Below are 16,623 nucleotides of genomic sequence, written 5' to 3'. Positions count from 1 at the left end.
AATATCCTTTTAAATGGCTAATATTATATAAGGACTGGCTGTAAATAGGCTTTGAGTCAGCTAAGTTTGTTTTTGGTTGTACCTCCCTTTGGGGGGGGGGCACTGATAAGTTTTTACCTTTCCAGCTAAGTGCCTCTTAATTTAGTTGATACCCATATCAAAGTATTATTCTATGAGTGTACATAGTGGATGAAGGGTTCTAAGAATTGTCACATACTCAAATTTAGCAGTATGTTTGTGCAGCATGGTTTCCAAGTTGTTGAGTTCTTCCAGGTGTCACTGAGGGCTGAACTGTGGAAACAGAATGAATTCATTTAGGTGCTCCCCAAACTGGAATCATTTCTAGAATGTTTTGCCACCATATATGTAGACATAATAATGAAATGAATTTGAACAGTATTCCTCTTCTCAATTTTGGAAACTATTATTAAATGTATTTATAAATTAACAGTGGATTTAAATGATTTTTTGAAAGCTCTGAAATGAGCACACTGAGTTTCTTACAGTTTGGAAAAAAAGGCAGTTTTAGACAGGAAACATCTTTATTTAGTGCTGTTTCTTATAAATGATTTGTATTCTGAATTAAGTGGTTTCTTTGAGATTTAAGATTCATTTAGTAGTTTCAGAAAATTCTTGGATCTTACAAAAGTATTATATTAATTTGTGGTCACAAAAAATGAATTGTAAATACTATTTAGCTTCTTTATTAAAATGATTTATTTTCATATAATTTGAACCTGGTGGACCATTTCTCCCCTAGTGACTTTTAATAAATAATTTAAAATTTACTTGAGTTTTCATTCTTTACATTAACTTGCTCTCATCCCGTAAATTAAAATACACTATATTTCATATAGTCAGAGATTTTCCTGCCCAGTTTCTGATAGAAAATATTTCTTTGAAAGAGAGCAATTATTTTGATATTTCTCCAAATCAGTAAATTCTAAGCTCAAAGTCCTAAAGAGAAAGGATTGAGGTGTAAAGTGAGGCCAGAGTACCTGTAGAACAGAGATGTTGCACTTGGGTTGGCAGAAGGGTGTTAGCTTGCTTTAGTCTTACTCTTATGTCACTATTGCCATCCACTTCCTTGCAAACACACATCTACTTCAATCAGTCCCTTGAAAGATTGTCAAAGCGGGGAAGAGGAGGTTACTGAATTAATGGTGGCCCTTTTCCCACCAGGATCATTGTCCACATTTTAGGGTGCTGTTCCGCCATCTTTAGTTGGCTTGTAGTTTTTTTATTTTAAATCACTCAGAATGGTTTCTAGTGTGAAATGTGAAAAAGAAACCATAAAATACCACACTTGGATATCTTACTTGCGCTTAAAAAAAAAACAAAACAACAACAAAAAAACCCTAACAATTTGAGTAAATCTTTTATATCTGATGAAATTTTCAAATTGAAGTATATATAGTACACCATGATTGCACCAAGTATTGCCTTTTTTTCCCCCACTGAGAATTGCAGACACTGGGCTTAGAATGCTGTATTTCTTATTCTTGGTTGTGGATTTCTATATCAAGCTTTATCCCACAACTGTAGAGTCAGTCAGAAGCAATGGCTGGATTCCTGTGAAAGCAGACTTAAATCTAGGCTTCCTTGGATCTCCAGCTTGGAATTTTCTATTGTCAGCACTAAATCACAGGCACATTTTTCAACTTTTGTTTTTGGTTGGAGGTGGTACCCAGCTTAAAATTTTGGAATTGGGTTACCCACCATCAGTTTATTTTAAAAGTAAAATTACTCTTTATCCATAAATAAACTTTAGAAATATTTTTTCAACACCTGTAATTTTTTTCTCATCTTCAACAGTCACAGTTGCAGATTATATTTCTAGAGCTGAGTCTCAGAGCAGACAAAGAAACCTCCCAAGGGAAACTTTGGCTAAAAACAAGAAAGAAATGGTAAGGAGAATTTAACCTGTAGGTTTTGTTGTTTTTGTTTTTTGGGTTTTTTTTTTTTTTTGGTTCTGTTTTGGTTTTTTGTTTTGGTATGGTTCAGCTTTATTTTTACTTCTTGACTTACTGTATGATCGATCACTTGTTTCCCCAACTAGACAAATAATATTTTAAAGATTACTCTTGATTTTGTTCTTGGCCCCAGGTAACTGAAGATATGCATGCTTGAGCCTGGAATACTTTTCATTTAGAATTCCAAATAGCATTTGTAAAATTCAGTCTACCCAGAGATATTGGGCATAAAGACTGTTGGCTTAATTTGGGGAGCAATAGGCTATATACCTCTTCTCAGTGATGGATGTAGACCTTTTTTAAGTTTCAATTCTTTAAATGCTTTAATGTAAATGAGTTTCAAAAAAAAAAAGGTGAGTAAAATAGGTGTTTATTTGCTTAGGGTAACTTTATATCTTTTACATGGTGAGCTTTCCAGTGGTTAAAATTAGGTTCAAGTTTTCAGTAAACAAGTACAGATGCTTCTGTGATTTAGCCCTGCTAGGTACTAGAGATAGAGTTGAAAGACAATAGAGGTGGAGTACATTGGTACATGCTTTGAAAACTTAAGAACATTTTAATCCTTTGATCCAATGTGGTTATGAAACTAAAATGATTTATTAGCTAATTAATGTTTATATAGCTGTTTTCCTCCTCAGCTGTAGATTTCATTTATAAAGAAGTTGAAAAAGTTGTCTCCCTTTGGCAGGCAAAAGATGTGATTGAAGAGCATGGTCCTTCAGAAAAGGCAATAAATGGCCCAACTAGTGCTTCTGGCGATGAAATTTCTAAGCTACAGCGTACTCCAGGAGAAGAAAAGATTAATACCTTAAAAGAAGAAAACACTCAAGAAGCAGCAGTCCTGAATGGTGTTTCATAAACTGAAGAAGTTCCTAGTTTACAGTTCTTTTACATTACATTTTACAATAGTGCTTGTACAAGCTTGCCAAAGATAGAATATGGATCGCCAGTCTTTACATCGCACTTTCAGTTCCTCCATTTGGAATTCAGAAAGGGGAGGGATCCTGAAGAAATCATATGTTAAACATACTTTGACACCTACTGTGTTATAAAATATATCATCAGATGTGCCTTGAGAATAGTATATGTAACATTAAAAAAAGTTGCTGGCTATAGGAAATGTTATTTTGTTTTCAAAATATGGCAGAGATGGGGGGAAGTGGGTGGGGTGGAATCCCTAACGTAATATTCTTTATGAAAGCATTTAGCTGCTTTTGTTACATTTTTAATAATATGCAACCACTTCTTCACCTGAGGAAAACTAGAATGAAATGCAGTCTAAAATATTTTGCACTGAATTGTAATTTCTCCATTAGTTTAGTCTGGAAACTGGTCTGTTTTAATGTGTTTTTTAAATGCTGTATGTAGAGGAAAATCTGCAGACCACTGGAATACATTTGTTAAACTCTCATCTGCAGGGACACTGGGTGATATTGGCAGTGACTGTTCTACATTGAGGCTTTGTTTGGTTTATTTATTAAAGTGTACAGTATTTAAAAATCAAACATAGCTTTAGTTAAAACACTAAGCTGAATTAGTCATGTCCATTTCAGACATAACCTGAACTACTGAAAAGATCAATTTCCAGGAGGTTTATTCTGTATAAAAAGTACATGTTAGTCTTCAGTAGAGTATCTTTCCTTTTTTCTTTTCCTTTTTTTTTTTTTTTTTTTTTTGATTTTGGTTGTTTGATGTGCAATATGTTTTTGTATGCAGGTAGTAAATAAACTTTGATCTTCCATTTGCTGATTAACTTTCTACTTTTTATACCAATTGTAGCAAAGTAGTTGGAGCTAGTAATAGGCCTAGAATAGTTAATGTGATTGCTTTTTAAAAAGCATTTATACTTATAAATAGTATTAAAATATTAATTGGTTAATCATTTTGTAATATATCCTCTGAAATCTTAGCACTTAAAATTTAGTGTTAGAATAGATTGGCTTAGGGAATTGATCATACATTTGATACAGTAAAATCTTTATAATTTTATCAAAGGCAACTTTTGGAAGGCAATGGGGTAAAATCCAGAATTTTGCTTTGGCCTTTGATAATTAAAAATTATTTTTATAAAGAAGCATGGTGAACAATTTTTAAATAAGAAACAGACCATTAACTTAGTTTTTGATTCTCAAGGAAATAATTTTGAAGGTTGTCATATTAATGATTGTATTTTTTGTATGTATTTTAGCCACATGGCTTAACTTTAGGAAGATAAAGACTTTGCATAAAGTGTGTTCAGAGTGACAATGATAAAGTAATTATGCAGATATATGTGAGGTCATATCAAATGTGGATTTACTGGAGGGTTCCCCCCCCCCCCCATAGAAACACATAGACCACTGAGCAAGAAAGAGGCATTTCTGTCATTTGGTGTTTGAAGTGTTTTTTATGTGCATAAACTGTCTTAATTTGTTATGTGCATAAAACTATTAAGTGATTTTAGTTAATTTATGATGACTGAAAGACAATTGAAGGTACTGCTAAAATGTAATATTTGCCAGGTCAGTGTCCATATAGCCCCAGACCTCAAATTTATTATCATTGCAGTTAAGATGTGATGGTATTAAATGCTTTTTCCTAAAACCCTAGTAACAGAATTTATAAGATGTGGTATGAATAGGGCAATCCTTGCATTTTGAGTAACAGTATCAATAATTTCATATCCTGATTTTTAAAAACTTAACCCACAGACATCTTTTTTAACCATGAAAGGTTAGAAGTAAAATTGTTGGCTTTTTTTTCTTTGTTCTCTTCAGTAACAGGGTTACAGATTAATTACAAGGTATGAGAATTTTCATTAATTCCCAAATTGGTAAATATGGTATAAATAAAAAGTGATTTTTCATTTTCTTTCATATAGAATAGATTCACTAAGATCCTTCTTCCATTAAGATTGTTTCATTGAGAAAGTAACATAAAACCATCTTAGAAAATGGGCATAGCGGGGCGCCTGGGTGGCTCAGATGGTTAAGCGTCTGCCTTCGGCTCAGGTCATGATCCCAGGGTCCTGGGATCGAGTCCCGCATCGGGCTCTCTGCTCCTTGGGAGCCTGCTTCTTCCTCTGCCTCTCTCTCTCTCTCTTTCTCATGAATAAATAAATAAAATCTTTAAAAAAAAAAAAAAAAAAAAAGAAAATGGGCATAGTACAAGCAGTTCTTTAGTAGAATAACCATATTCTAGGAAATAAGTATCAAGATTTCATTATTTACAAACGACTAAACCTAATAATGCCTTGTGTACTGTAGAACCATAATAAGCTTGCTTTTTTTTTTCCTTCTTAAGAAGAGAGCGAGAGGGGGGAGGGAGGAGCAGAGAGAATGGAAGAGATAATTTTTAAGCAGGCTTCACACGGCCAGCACAGAGCCTGATGGTTTGATCTCATAACCTTGAGGTCATGCCTTGACCTGAAATTGAGTCAGATGCTTAACTGACTGAGCACCCAGATACCCCCATAATAGGCTTTTCTTGGGGGTAAATACTCTGATTTAGAAGTGAAAAGGCCCACTCCCTGAAGGTAGTAACCATTTGATTCAGGTAGCCTTCCAAATTATCTTGAGAGGGGTGCATCTTTTTTGGCTACTTCTACACCAGTTAGATAAGGTGTTGCTATGGGAAGACTTACTGGTAAGTTAGGATGTGCTAAAAGACACTTAAGCAAAAATAAAAAACAAAGGTCTTGTGCAGCCCTCAATTGTTTCAGTATACTTAGGTGAAATCACGGAAACTTACTAAGATTACATGGAGGCAAAAACCTTTTCCTGAAACTTTGGGAAGCCTAGTATTCTTGTTTGGCATCAACTTATTTTTCATAGATTTTATTTTTAAGTCATGTCTATACCCAGTGTGTGACTCTCAGTCCTGAGAGTGAGTCACATGCTCTACCGACTGAGCTAGCCAGGTACCCCTGGCATCACCTTTTTAAAGCCTTCAGTGGGTCTAAAACTTTTGCAAAATGGTGTAAATGAGTCTTTGTTGATAGCTCAGTCACTGTTGGTAAAATTATAAATTGTGTATTTTAATGTGGAGTTGAGAAGCAGCACATCAAACTGGTGAGGTTCATGAAAACCTAACAGGCATTCCTTAGAACCAGGCTGAGGGAGATCATTTAAATGATTTTGCAAAAGTACAGGTATATATAGGCAAGTAAAGTAACCTGAGAATAGATAACACTAAGCTAGTGAGGAAGAGGCAAAGTAGCTAGTATTTTATTGTATTCCAGGTCTCTATGTCAGCCATTCTTTTGTAGCTGGGATCCATCACCTTATGCTGAGTCACAGGTGTTTTTGTAGCTGTTGTTTTCTGAGTCGAGTGTGTAACTTGAGAAAGGTCTCTGCAGAGTTGGCATGTATAAACTGTTGCAGTTAGCTTGGGAAATTGTACCGTTTGTCTTCACAGATTTGCACTTTGAGGTTGAAACCAACCTAGTTAGTTTTCTCATAGGCAATGTCTACAATATAAGAACAGATGAATGGAAAACTAGCTATAATGCAGTAAGTCCTACATCAGATGGTGGTTATTGGAATGAGGGTAAAGGAAACTTTACATTTGGATTTTCTAGAAGGCCTCAAGGAACTTGAATTTGAACTGGATCTGTGTGTTTGACAAAATTCCAAAAGGCAAAAGGATGTTTGATGAGAAGCCTCACTGTTTGCTATCTTTGCTGTTATGGTTTGGATCCCCGATACCTTTTATAAGGATATCTGGTATACTGAATTTGGTGACTCCTTTTTAAAATTTTTAGTTATTAGGAAGTGTTCTTGAATGGATAGTAGTTAAAACCTTTGATGACATTTGGGTTTTATTTCAGGATCTGCAGTAAAGCAACAATCAGTCTGTAATAGTTAAACTTTGGCAAGTGGTAGTTAATTTGAAGTTGCACTCAACTCTTGGTTGAAAATAGGTCAATTTTGTTGAGCCATACGAAATTGCCAGTAGTTCACCATTTTTGACCCAGGAAAGTGGCAGTTAGTTTCCTATGGCTCAACCTAAATATATTTTTAAATATGATCATTTACTTTAGAAATCCAAGCAAAAGCCTAATCATCCAGAAAGTCCTTTATTTCTTGATGAGGCATGTACATTCTATAAGGAAATATATTAATTTTGTAAGAAGGGTTTATCAGTGGATTGCTTTAGATTCAGAATCATCTGTACTTTCTGTATTACTACTTCAAGTACTCAAGGTATAGGCTATAATGCAGGCTATAATCTTTGTAAGAGGATTTCTACCAGTCCATTTGGCTTGCCTCTTCCTTTGATAATTTGAAAATTGTAGGTATAGGTGTACAGAACTGGGAGTTTCTATATACCTAACCCAGACGTTTTCCAACTATGTTGTATGCAATCTAAAGACAAAAAAAGCAAGGACAAGATTATTTTTCACTGACATTCTCAGTCTTAAAGCCCCACTATTAAGTATACTAGTGAATAGCTTCTTAAATTTGTGTTTCAGTGATTGGTATGTTTTTCTTGGGGGTGAAATTATAGGGATATTTTCCAAATACTTTGTACCTCTTGGACTGTCAAAAGAAGCTACTCTTTTTTTTTTTTAAGAGTATTAAAACAATTTCCCATAGTTTTTGTAGATAGACCAATTTAATTTGTCTTGTTGCCTGGAGCTTACGCCTCAACCTGGTTGAGTTTCATTTTTCAACCTGCCGTTTACTTGGTTGTAAAGAAGAATGTAAACATTATGTTTGAAATTCCATTAATTGTAACTGTACTAAAGCAACAGCAAGTGCTAACATTCCAGATTATACCTTAACACTAGACTATGGACCTTGTCATTGGGTCAGGAATAATTTTAACACTGGGTAGAAGCTCTTCCTTTTTTTTTTTCTTCCTTAAAGATTTATTTATCAGAAAGAGTGGGAGAGAATCTTCAAGCAGACTCCCTGCTGAGCATGGGGCTTGATCCCACAAACCCATGAGATCATGACCTGAGCTGAAACCAAGAGTTGGATGCCTAACTGAGCCACCCAGACGCCCCTGGATAGAAGCTCTTCCTATAGCCTGTTGCTAAGGTAACAGTTAGCTATAAGCAGACACACTGTACCCTAAACAACAGTGCCAAAATAAAAAAGCAGAGCTTAGGTCATTTAAGTTTCCTGGTATCAAGGTTACTCTCAGTTCAGGATTCTTTTTAGAACCAAAACCCACTCTAGCATTTTAAATAGTGTTTTTGTACTTTACCTCAAATTTAAATTTTTTTCTACCCTACTTTTCTCCGATTGAAACAATTCTGTATTCTAGCCAGAAGTGTGGAAACTTAAAACCTGACTTGTCAACTCTAAATGAAGTATTCTGCCTGAGTGAATTTTTTAAAGAATTCTGATGTAAGGTTTTGAGGTAGGGCATACATTTTTCAATAGGCTGAATATAGCTTTTTAGTGTGGCACAGTTCAAAATGCTTAGGGTTTTACTCTTGTGTTAAGATGTTAGTTAACCAGGGCCCCTGGGTGGCTCAGTCGTTAAGCGTCTGCCTTCGGCTCAGGTCATGATCCCAGGGTCCTGGGATCCAGCCCCACATCGGGCTCCCTGCTTGGTGGGAAGCCTGCTTCTCCCTTTCCCACCCCCCCACCCCTGCTTGTGTTCCCTCTCTCGCTGTCTCTCTCTCTGTCAAATAAATAAAATCTTTAAAAAAAAAAAAAAAAGTTAGTTAACCTAATATTTTCCAATTAGTGGTTTTCTGGCTGCCTTTTACCCTTTTTTTGTTATAAACTAAGGTTAGCAGAGAAAACCTTACAATCAGGCTTTGTAATTAGAATATATGCGTATTCCACCTGTTTTCATACAAGTTTTCAATCATTTCTTGAATGGTTTGGGTGTTCTGGGATACTGATTTGTATAACTAGACTTTTTTTTTTTTTTAAATGCTTCCATAGGTATTCCCATCATTTGGAAAACAGTTGAAGGCAAGAGAATTTTCCTAAAATTCTAAGAGTGGGAAAAGATTTAACTTCCAGGACCGCTCATTATAGCCCACTTTTATCACCAGCAAAGCAGTTTTTACAAAGCAGCACAGGACTCATAGTAATGTCAACCCAGAGGCAGTGAAGGCAAAATGGAAGGGACAAAGTAGGGGAACTAAATCTCTGGTATGCCAGATCTAACATTAAGGCTGTGGACAGGAATTCCCCATAACCTACCTGAATAATTCAGGACTAATAAAGAGAGAACCATGTTACAAATGAACAGAGTAAATTGGAGAAGACCCCCCAGGGCTTGCTTAGAGTTTCATTAGCTGTGTAACCTCTGAAATAATTTGCTCTTTTTGTTTCCCTACCCATAAAATATGGAGGAACCATCAACTTTTTTTTTTCTTTTTTAAGTTGGCCATTAACAGATGGGGAGGCAGAGGCCTAACCACATAGTGTACTCAAAGTTGCCTGGCTATTACTGCCCAAGTTTGACTTGAAACCTGCATCTCCTATCTCTCAGTGTTGTGTGCGTACCTTCCTCCCCCTTGAAGAAAAAAAAAGTCTGAGTACCTACTGATAAAAAGGCCCCACGGTAAAGGTGTAATGACAGCTCTCAGACTTGAGCATTCATTACCACCAAGGAAAACATGCCTGGTTATCAGATTTCTGATAGGTTATCACAGGTTAACAGCATGGACTTTAGGTTTAAGAAAGATCAGCCTTCTCACCCAGAATATTGTTTTGGGCGTTACTTCACTATTGTTTCCTTACTTGTAAAACATACTTAAATGCTTACTTAGCACAATGCTAGTATACTGTAAGTAGTCAATAAATGTTAACATTACACATCAACTATTTTGTTAAAAAACACTTAAAGATGAAGGCTCTCTTACACAGATCATACTTGCACCAGTTACCAACTATGATCTGGAGCCCTCACACAGGTGACTTTTTCCCAAGAAAAATGGTAGGTTTGGTTCATAATCTACAATGAAATGTGGATTCTTCTACTTAAAGGTAAGCCTAGAGGAAATAAAACTGATTACTGAAAAATGTGCTCTGTTCTCCTTACTGTTATTTGAAAGCATTTTTCATTATCTTAATAGTTGTCTTAGAACAGGTGTGCTATTTGCATTAAACACCTGAAAATATACCCACTACACGAAGTTTTCCCTTTTAGGGCCAATGCTTGATTGTGTCTGGGCATATTAGCTCATATTTCCTATTTGTCTTTCAAAAATTTGCTTTTAAGTTATAATTGATAATCTCTTAAGGAAACTTTTGATTAGTCCAGAAGACTGAAACAAAACATTAGTAAGTCAAAATAGTTGATCCTCATTATTAGCAGATTCCTTGTTAGCAAATTCACAATCACCCAACACCCAAAGTGATGCTTGCCTTGTTTCAGTTACCATACTGTAAATAAGCATTCCTTCTGTGGTCCAGTTAATGCTAAGTTTTTCATATTTTTGTGCTTATTGGTGATTTTCCTGTTTAAGATGGCCCTCAAGCCTAGTGAAGTGCCGCCTAATGTTCCTAAACACAAGAAGGCTGTAATGTAATGACAGGAGTTAGTGTTGGTTGCAAGTTTAACGTTAATGAATCAACAACATTAAGGTCTTTAAATAGAAACACATATAAAACAAGGTTATATATTGACTGGTTGATAAAAACATGACCCAGAGGGTCAGAGGAACCTTTATTTCCCCTATGAACACATGGTTCAGTATTTTCTGATTTCAGTGTTTTCAGTAACTTCATAGAACATTACTACTTTGAATAACAGAGTGTACCTTCATAGCCCTTCTCCCTAGAAATAACTAAAAAGATTTATCTTACATAAAAGCCATGGCTGCCTTAAGCTGGTGCTTTCTCCTACTCTAAATCATAACAAGTAGACTTGATCAGATTTTAAGGAAACGGGAAAATAAACGGCAGATATAACCCAAATCTGAAGTGCCGGTAAACACATTCCGACACCAAACAGGATTGCCGCCACTATTTTGATCTTAACTGACCTTGAAAGTCTTATGTTCTCCATTAATTAGAACTTTTAAGATGACGTGAAGTAGGTAGTATACTTTATCATCTTACAGCTAAAGATAACATTCCTGCTGGTGGCCGCAGACTTTTACTTCAGATGTTTTTACAGGTCCTCTAGTTAAGATCCTTCTGTATTTTATGTTAGACCAATTATAGTAAGCCAATTTACCCATAAACGTTATTTAAATATATGAGTTTATAAATTCTCCAATAGTCCATGCTATTTTCCATAAATGAGAGCATTTCAGTTTTTAGTTTTGCTAATTGTGTTTAAGCTTGGTCATAACAAATGCAAAAACTTACTACATAAAAAAACCCCAATAATTTATAAACTTTGTTTCTTTAAGTGGCTAGTTCAATATATTGTAAATATTTCTTGATTAAAAACAAGACCTCTACTGTCAAACCTTATGCTGTTAACAATTTTTAATGTATGAAATCTAAATTCTGCCAGTTATATATATAATTAGATATATTTCTTAGATCAAAGTTGTGGCTAAACTCACTTTTAAAATTTAAGGTTCCAAGCAGTGGGGTTGGTTTTCTCAACTTTGAGCAGCCTTTTCTCCCAATAGGATGAATCCCTCCTATAACAACCTATGCAAATTTCATCCTAATATCACATTGTATTTTAATTACCAATTTTTCACTATCCCATTAAATTGGGGGCTCCTTCAAAGCCAGAGACGGTCTAATTTCTATTCAAGTGGTATCTGTAATTACTGAATGTTAAATCTCCAAATATTCTGTAATCTCATTTAAAATCCTCACATTCAAAGAAGAAACTTCTATCAAAGCTTTGGTTTAGTTTGTGCCAAATCATTCTTAAAATTTGTAGCTTTGAGGCATTTTATTATAAAAAGCTAGCACTTGTATACATAAACTAACAAGAACTTAAAATTCATCACACATTTACTTCATTTTTTAGCTTGACCTTCTAGTAAATCTTTAGCTTCATTGATTTTGGCTGCTATATAAGGAGATCCTCCTATAGGAAGAAAGAAAAAAGGAATAGTTATAATACGGCTTCTCAATTTCTCCTTGGTGAACATTCTTGTTTAAAGGATTCCTATTGCTTATCTGAGAGGTGGAATTAGCAGAAACGGCATTTTGACTTTTTAAAATAACTATGACACAGCAAACAGATGACCAAATGTATGGTAGTATCTTTGACCAATGGGAAATGAAGTAATTCACATGAAGATTTCCACAAAAATGGCACCTTTAAAGACTTAAACTGATAGAAATAGGATTAAAAACCCCCTACATATGTGACCTTGAAATAGTGTAAGTTACTATTTACGATTATGTCATACATGAACATGAATTTATTGTACTATGTTACTTTGAAAATATGTTCTCAGAGGTTTCTGAGCTTTGTTGGAAAGACCCCCCCACTATGATTTGTACTCTTTTTCTGTCCTTCACAGTTTTTCTCTTTTCCTGTTACTAATTGTGCCTTCATAATGTTGGGTGCTCTCCTACTACTACGCTGGAGCACTGATTCTCAAAATGTAGTTCTCAGAGGAGCAAGCATCAACATCCCAGTAAGAAAATACACCTTTGTAGGCTCCATACTACACTTAATGAATCAGAAGCCCTTCAATAATAGAAGCTAAATTTTGTAAAGGAGGCTACTACAGTCCAATACCAAACAATCACAGCCCTGTTTAAAATCAAAACATTCTTAAAAGGGCCTATTCGTTTTTGAGCAGTGGAACAAGGATTTGGGGATCTATATTTTGGTATTCCTAGTAATTATTTGTTTCAACACAGTCAAGTCTGCTTAGAAATAGAAACAAATCTTACAGGTTTCTAGATACAGATAGAAATGGATAATGGATAGAAAAAACTAAATTTTTAGTTTCCTTAACTGAAACTTAACATTTCCTTTAATAATACTGACCCCCCCCCCCACCAAAACCAGTATTGATAGTATTTAGACTAGAAGTCACATTTATCACTACTGCAGATCTGAAAATGGTAATGTTATCACTACTTTCAAATTACAGTAGTTACTAGATAAGCTTATTCTATAAATTTTTCATTCAGGATTTATTCTTTTAAGACATTGGAAAATGGATGGATCCAGCCTGGGCAACAGTGCTCACACATAGATTTAGGCATTTCCCTTGAAATAGCCAAGAATTAAATATGAAATTATTCCACTAGTAACAATTAGTGACTTAAAAACATGTACAAGAAGAATTTAATGGCTACTTACCCTTGTCTGGGTGGTTTAAAAGCATAATTCGTCGATGAGCATCTCTTATTTTTCCTTTATTGGCAGTAGGGCTAGTTTAAAAAGAAAAAGGTGGAGTTTACTTCTGGATCATATCAAAAAATTGTACATAAAGGCCAATTAAAGATATTGTGAAACTGGAGTCAAGTCAACACAACAGTATGAAAAGTGGTTTAGGAACCTCTTCCCTAACATACAAGGATGATGAATCTTCTGAATCAGGGAACTAAATAGCTCCTTAGGAAAGTAAGGCATTCCCTTTTTTTTTTTAAGAGATTTTATTTGAGAGCATGAGAGAGCACAAGTGGGGGTGAGGGGGAGGAGGAGAGGAAGAGGAAGAAGCAGACTCCCCGCCGAGCAGGGACCCTGACATGGGGCTCGATCATGACCTGAGCCGAAGGCAGACACTTGACTGACTGAGCCACCCAGGCACCCCATAAAGGCATTCATAAAAAATTAGTTGAGGGGCACCTGGGTGGCTCAGTCGGTTAAGTGTCTGACTCGATTTTGGTTCAGGTCATGATCTTGGGGTCCTGGGATAGAGCCGCTTTGGGCTCTGAGCTCAGCACGGAGTCTGCTGCTCCCTCTCCCTCTGCTCCTCCCACCACTCATGCTCGCTTGCTCGCTCTCAAATATTAAAATTATTTGAACTTTATAATCATAAAAGTCCTTTTATTGAAAGGGAAAGCATGTTTAAGTATCTGGAAATGGAGAATTTCACTATTATAGAGAACAACATTGAGCGCTGCAACTGTCGGTTTAAAAGCCTATCTTTCAGTGAATTAAAAAGTGCTTATGTGCCAGTGTGCCTTCTCAATGTACTTTTGTAGGGAGTGTTTAGATCTTACAATGTATGGAACACTATTATAAGTTTTAATAAAAGGTCTTTCTACATTTGCTCATAGCTCTAAGAGTTGTACAAAAATGTTACAAATATTAGAAATTATTTACCTTACGCCTAGTATTAATGCTGCTTCTCGTTTTGTCATTTTGGGTTCAAACCCACCTCTATAATAGCCACCACTGAAGGCCTGAAAGAGGAAATGCATCCGTAAAAATAGATTATTAGAATAAACTGAAAATTGCTAAAAGTGTTGAAAATGTTCATAGAAAAATTAAGACATTTCAGAGAACCTTAACTGCAACTCTTACTGCATTTTAGCTTTATAAGTAGCAACGAATATTTTAATGATCATTAAACATCCATTTTTTTTCCTCAGAAAAACTATCTTAAAAATATAAGACAAAAGAACAGTGCCTCAAAGCCAATTCTTAGAATAAAGGGAAGATTATTCCATGTTAGCTATGTTATAGATAAAATTTGATCTAAGAGGGGCGCCTGGGGGCTCAGTCGGTTAAGCATCTGCCTTTGGCTCCGGTCATGATCCCAGAGTTCCGGGATGGAGCCCCACATCAGGCTCCCTACTCAGTGGGAAGTCTGCTGCTCCCTCTGACCCTCCCCCCGTCTCATGCTCTAAGTCTTTAAAATATAATTTAAAAAAATTTGATCTAAGAATATATGTTAGAAAAACAAGTGCTTTAAGAAAAGGATTTGGAGATCCTTTCAGATGAGTGGTTCAAGGGTATTTTGAGGGTAAAGGTAACTACTAAAACAAGACTTTAAGATATGTATTGAGAAAATCAGGCTACCAGGTCCTCTGACCTTGTTATGTCAGAGATGATATTGGTAAAATCTACCGTCACCCTATTCTGTCACATTCAATCACAACAATAAAAATAAATACTGAACAAGCTGTCACAGCCAAACATCACATCCACTCATACTCTATAGCCTACTTAACTCCAGTGCTACCCAAGAATCTTACTAGGGAGTGCCAGGGCCACACAGTTAAGAATGGATCACTTCAGACCCCTAGATCTCTCCGTGTTTGTCATGCAGAGCAGATAAGGGAAGGCAAGAATTTGGACAAATGCTGCTGAAGTTAACAGTATCTAAACAATAAAGTGATGTAATTTTCATGATACTAGAATTGTGTTAATACCCCAATTCTGTCATACAAAACACTTTTTTAGGGTTAACAATATTACAAAGCTCAGAACTTCTAAGAAAACCCTCTTTGTGGGAAGGAAGAGAAGGGGCCCAAAGCAATCTCTCAGAACTCCACGGATGTTTGGAAATTTACCCTCTTCCAGTGTGACTCTAGGCTTCATATACAGGAATGAGAATTAGCAAAAATGTTTAGTAAGTCTTACAGATTTTGGTAGACTCTGAAAAACTTGTTTTACTTGCGGCTCCATATGTTTCATGGCTTGCAAAACATAACGGCCTAAAAACAAAAGCAATAAACTAATTAAGCAATCTCCAACCTCCCCTACTTCACTTCCACTCCCAAACCATAAACAAACCTGCAAATCCTGCAGCAGCAATGGTCAGTCCAACTGCTACCACTGTACTGGCCTGGTAAGGGGAAGCAGAGTAAATAGGTTACTTCTCGAATTCTCACCCTTCCCTATCGTACCTATTGTCCCACCCCAAACTCATTACAAGTTTTATTTCAAAAGGAGAAACAACTTTTAGGAAGTAAATAGTCTGCCCATGATCCTTTAACTGCAACTTTTATCTCCAATTCGTCGTAAAGGTATGGGATTTTCACTGTGAAAGACAACAGCGAGTGGATTTGCTTAATTTACTTTTACAACAGTGAAAAAGATCACCCTCCCTTTGAAAACCTCTCACCTCCGGGCAAATGAAACCACATTAATGTTCAATCAAGAACAATGGAAATAAAGTTTCTGCTAGAGAAAGAACTACTTAAAGTCACTGCAGAATTTTGACAACACGTTTCAACGTTAAACGTGGGCTTAACGAGAAGAATAGCTTTTCACAGCGCCTTCGGCACTGTGGCGTCTCACGGTCACTGTACAGAGGCTCCAAATGTATTCAGGAAAAGATGTGTCGGCAAAAGCCAAGGGGAAGGATACAGCAAAGTAGAGAAGGTACTGTGAGGCTGTATCAGAGGAAGGGCAGGTATAATCAAATGCGTTTCCACTAATCACTGAGCCTCGGGGACGACGAACCAGGGACTGGAACCCCCTGTAGAAGGGCCATATGAGAACATAAAGGCCCTCGAGAGTTGAGCCAACAGCTCTGTGTCCTGGAGAGCGTGGCTCTCTGCGGCCCTGTGTCTCCAGCCCAGAGTCGCAATGGGGAGACAACCTCGGCTCCCCTCCTCCGAGGTCGCAACTTGAGATTGAGGCCTGGACCCGAGATCGCTAAGGAGACCAGAAGGCCGCACTCACCATGGCTCTGGCTCGGCTCCCCGGCCTCCACCGAGAGCGCGGTTCATCCCAGCGCAAAGGCCGCAGCCACCAACTCCCACTCCTCTACCAGACACCGACGCGGCCACCACCAGCAGACACAAACCGCCCAGATACGGACGCCCCAGGAAATACGGCAGTAGCCGCCGCAAATAGGTCGGAAAAC

At 36.6% G+C, this 16,623-nt stretch overlaps 2 protein-coding genes across 6 annotated transcripts in view; one reads left to right on the top strand and one right to left on the bottom strand.

Moving 5' to 3' along the window:
* The window catches only part of FXR1 (FMR1 autosomal homolog 1), a 59,434-nt gene extending 54,463 nt beyond the window's left edge, over positions 1-4,971 (top strand). For 3 of the 5 annotated variants that reach the window (XM_032407127.1, XM_032407130.1, XM_032407126.1), the window contains 2 exons: positions 1,816-1,907; positions 2,662-4,971. In XM_032407127.1, coding sequence (XP_032263018.1) covers positions 1,816-1,907; positions 2,662-2,832 — 263 coding nt within the window. In that variant the 3' untranslated portion in view covers positions 2,833-4,971. The remainder of the gene's footprint in view (positions 1-1,815; positions 1,908-2,661) is intronic. The other 2 variants (XM_032407129.1, XM_032407128.1) reach the window with 1 other exon arrangement.
* Positions 4,972-8,571: 3,600 nt separating this feature from the next.
* On the bottom strand, positions 8,572-16,616 carry DNAJC19 (DnaJ heat shock protein family (Hsp40) member C19). Its single transcript, XM_032407125.1, has 6 exons — positions 16,440-16,616; positions 15,546-15,597; positions 15,393-15,466; positions 14,130-14,209; positions 13,161-13,231; positions 8,572-11,924 (listed from the first exon to the last, which is right to left on the bottom strand). The coding sequence occupies exons 1-6, from the start codon at positions 16,440-16,442 to the stop codon at positions 11,854-11,856; spliced, it is 351 nt and encodes a 116-aa protein (XP_032263016.1). The 5' UTR covers positions 16,443-16,616; the 3' UTR covers positions 8,572-11,853.
* Positions 16,617-16,623: the final 7 nt, after the last annotated feature.

This window comes from Phoca vitulina, unplaced genomic scaffold (genome assembly GCF_004348235.1).
Source record: "Phoca vitulina isolate PV1807 unplaced genomic scaffold, GSC_HSeal_1.0 scaffold8, whole genome shotgun sequence".
Classification (NCBI taxonomy): domain Eukaryota; kingdom Metazoa; phylum Chordata; class Mammalia; order Carnivora; family Phocidae; genus Phoca; species Phoca vitulina.
Note: the sequence above shows the minus strand (reverse complement) of the source record. Positions and strands in the feature narration are given on the sequence as shown.

Coding starts and splice junctions, on each gene's coding strand:
- DNAJC19 (XM_032407125.1), bottom strand. Junction 13,232..14,129: donor GCATTAATACTAGGCGTAAG/GTAAATAATTTC, acceptor TTTTTAAACTAG/CCCTACTGCCAATAAAGGAA. Junction 11,925..13,160: donor TTTAAACCACCCAGACAAGG/GTAAGTAGCCAT, acceptor TTCTTCCTATAG/GAGGATCTCCTTATATAGCA.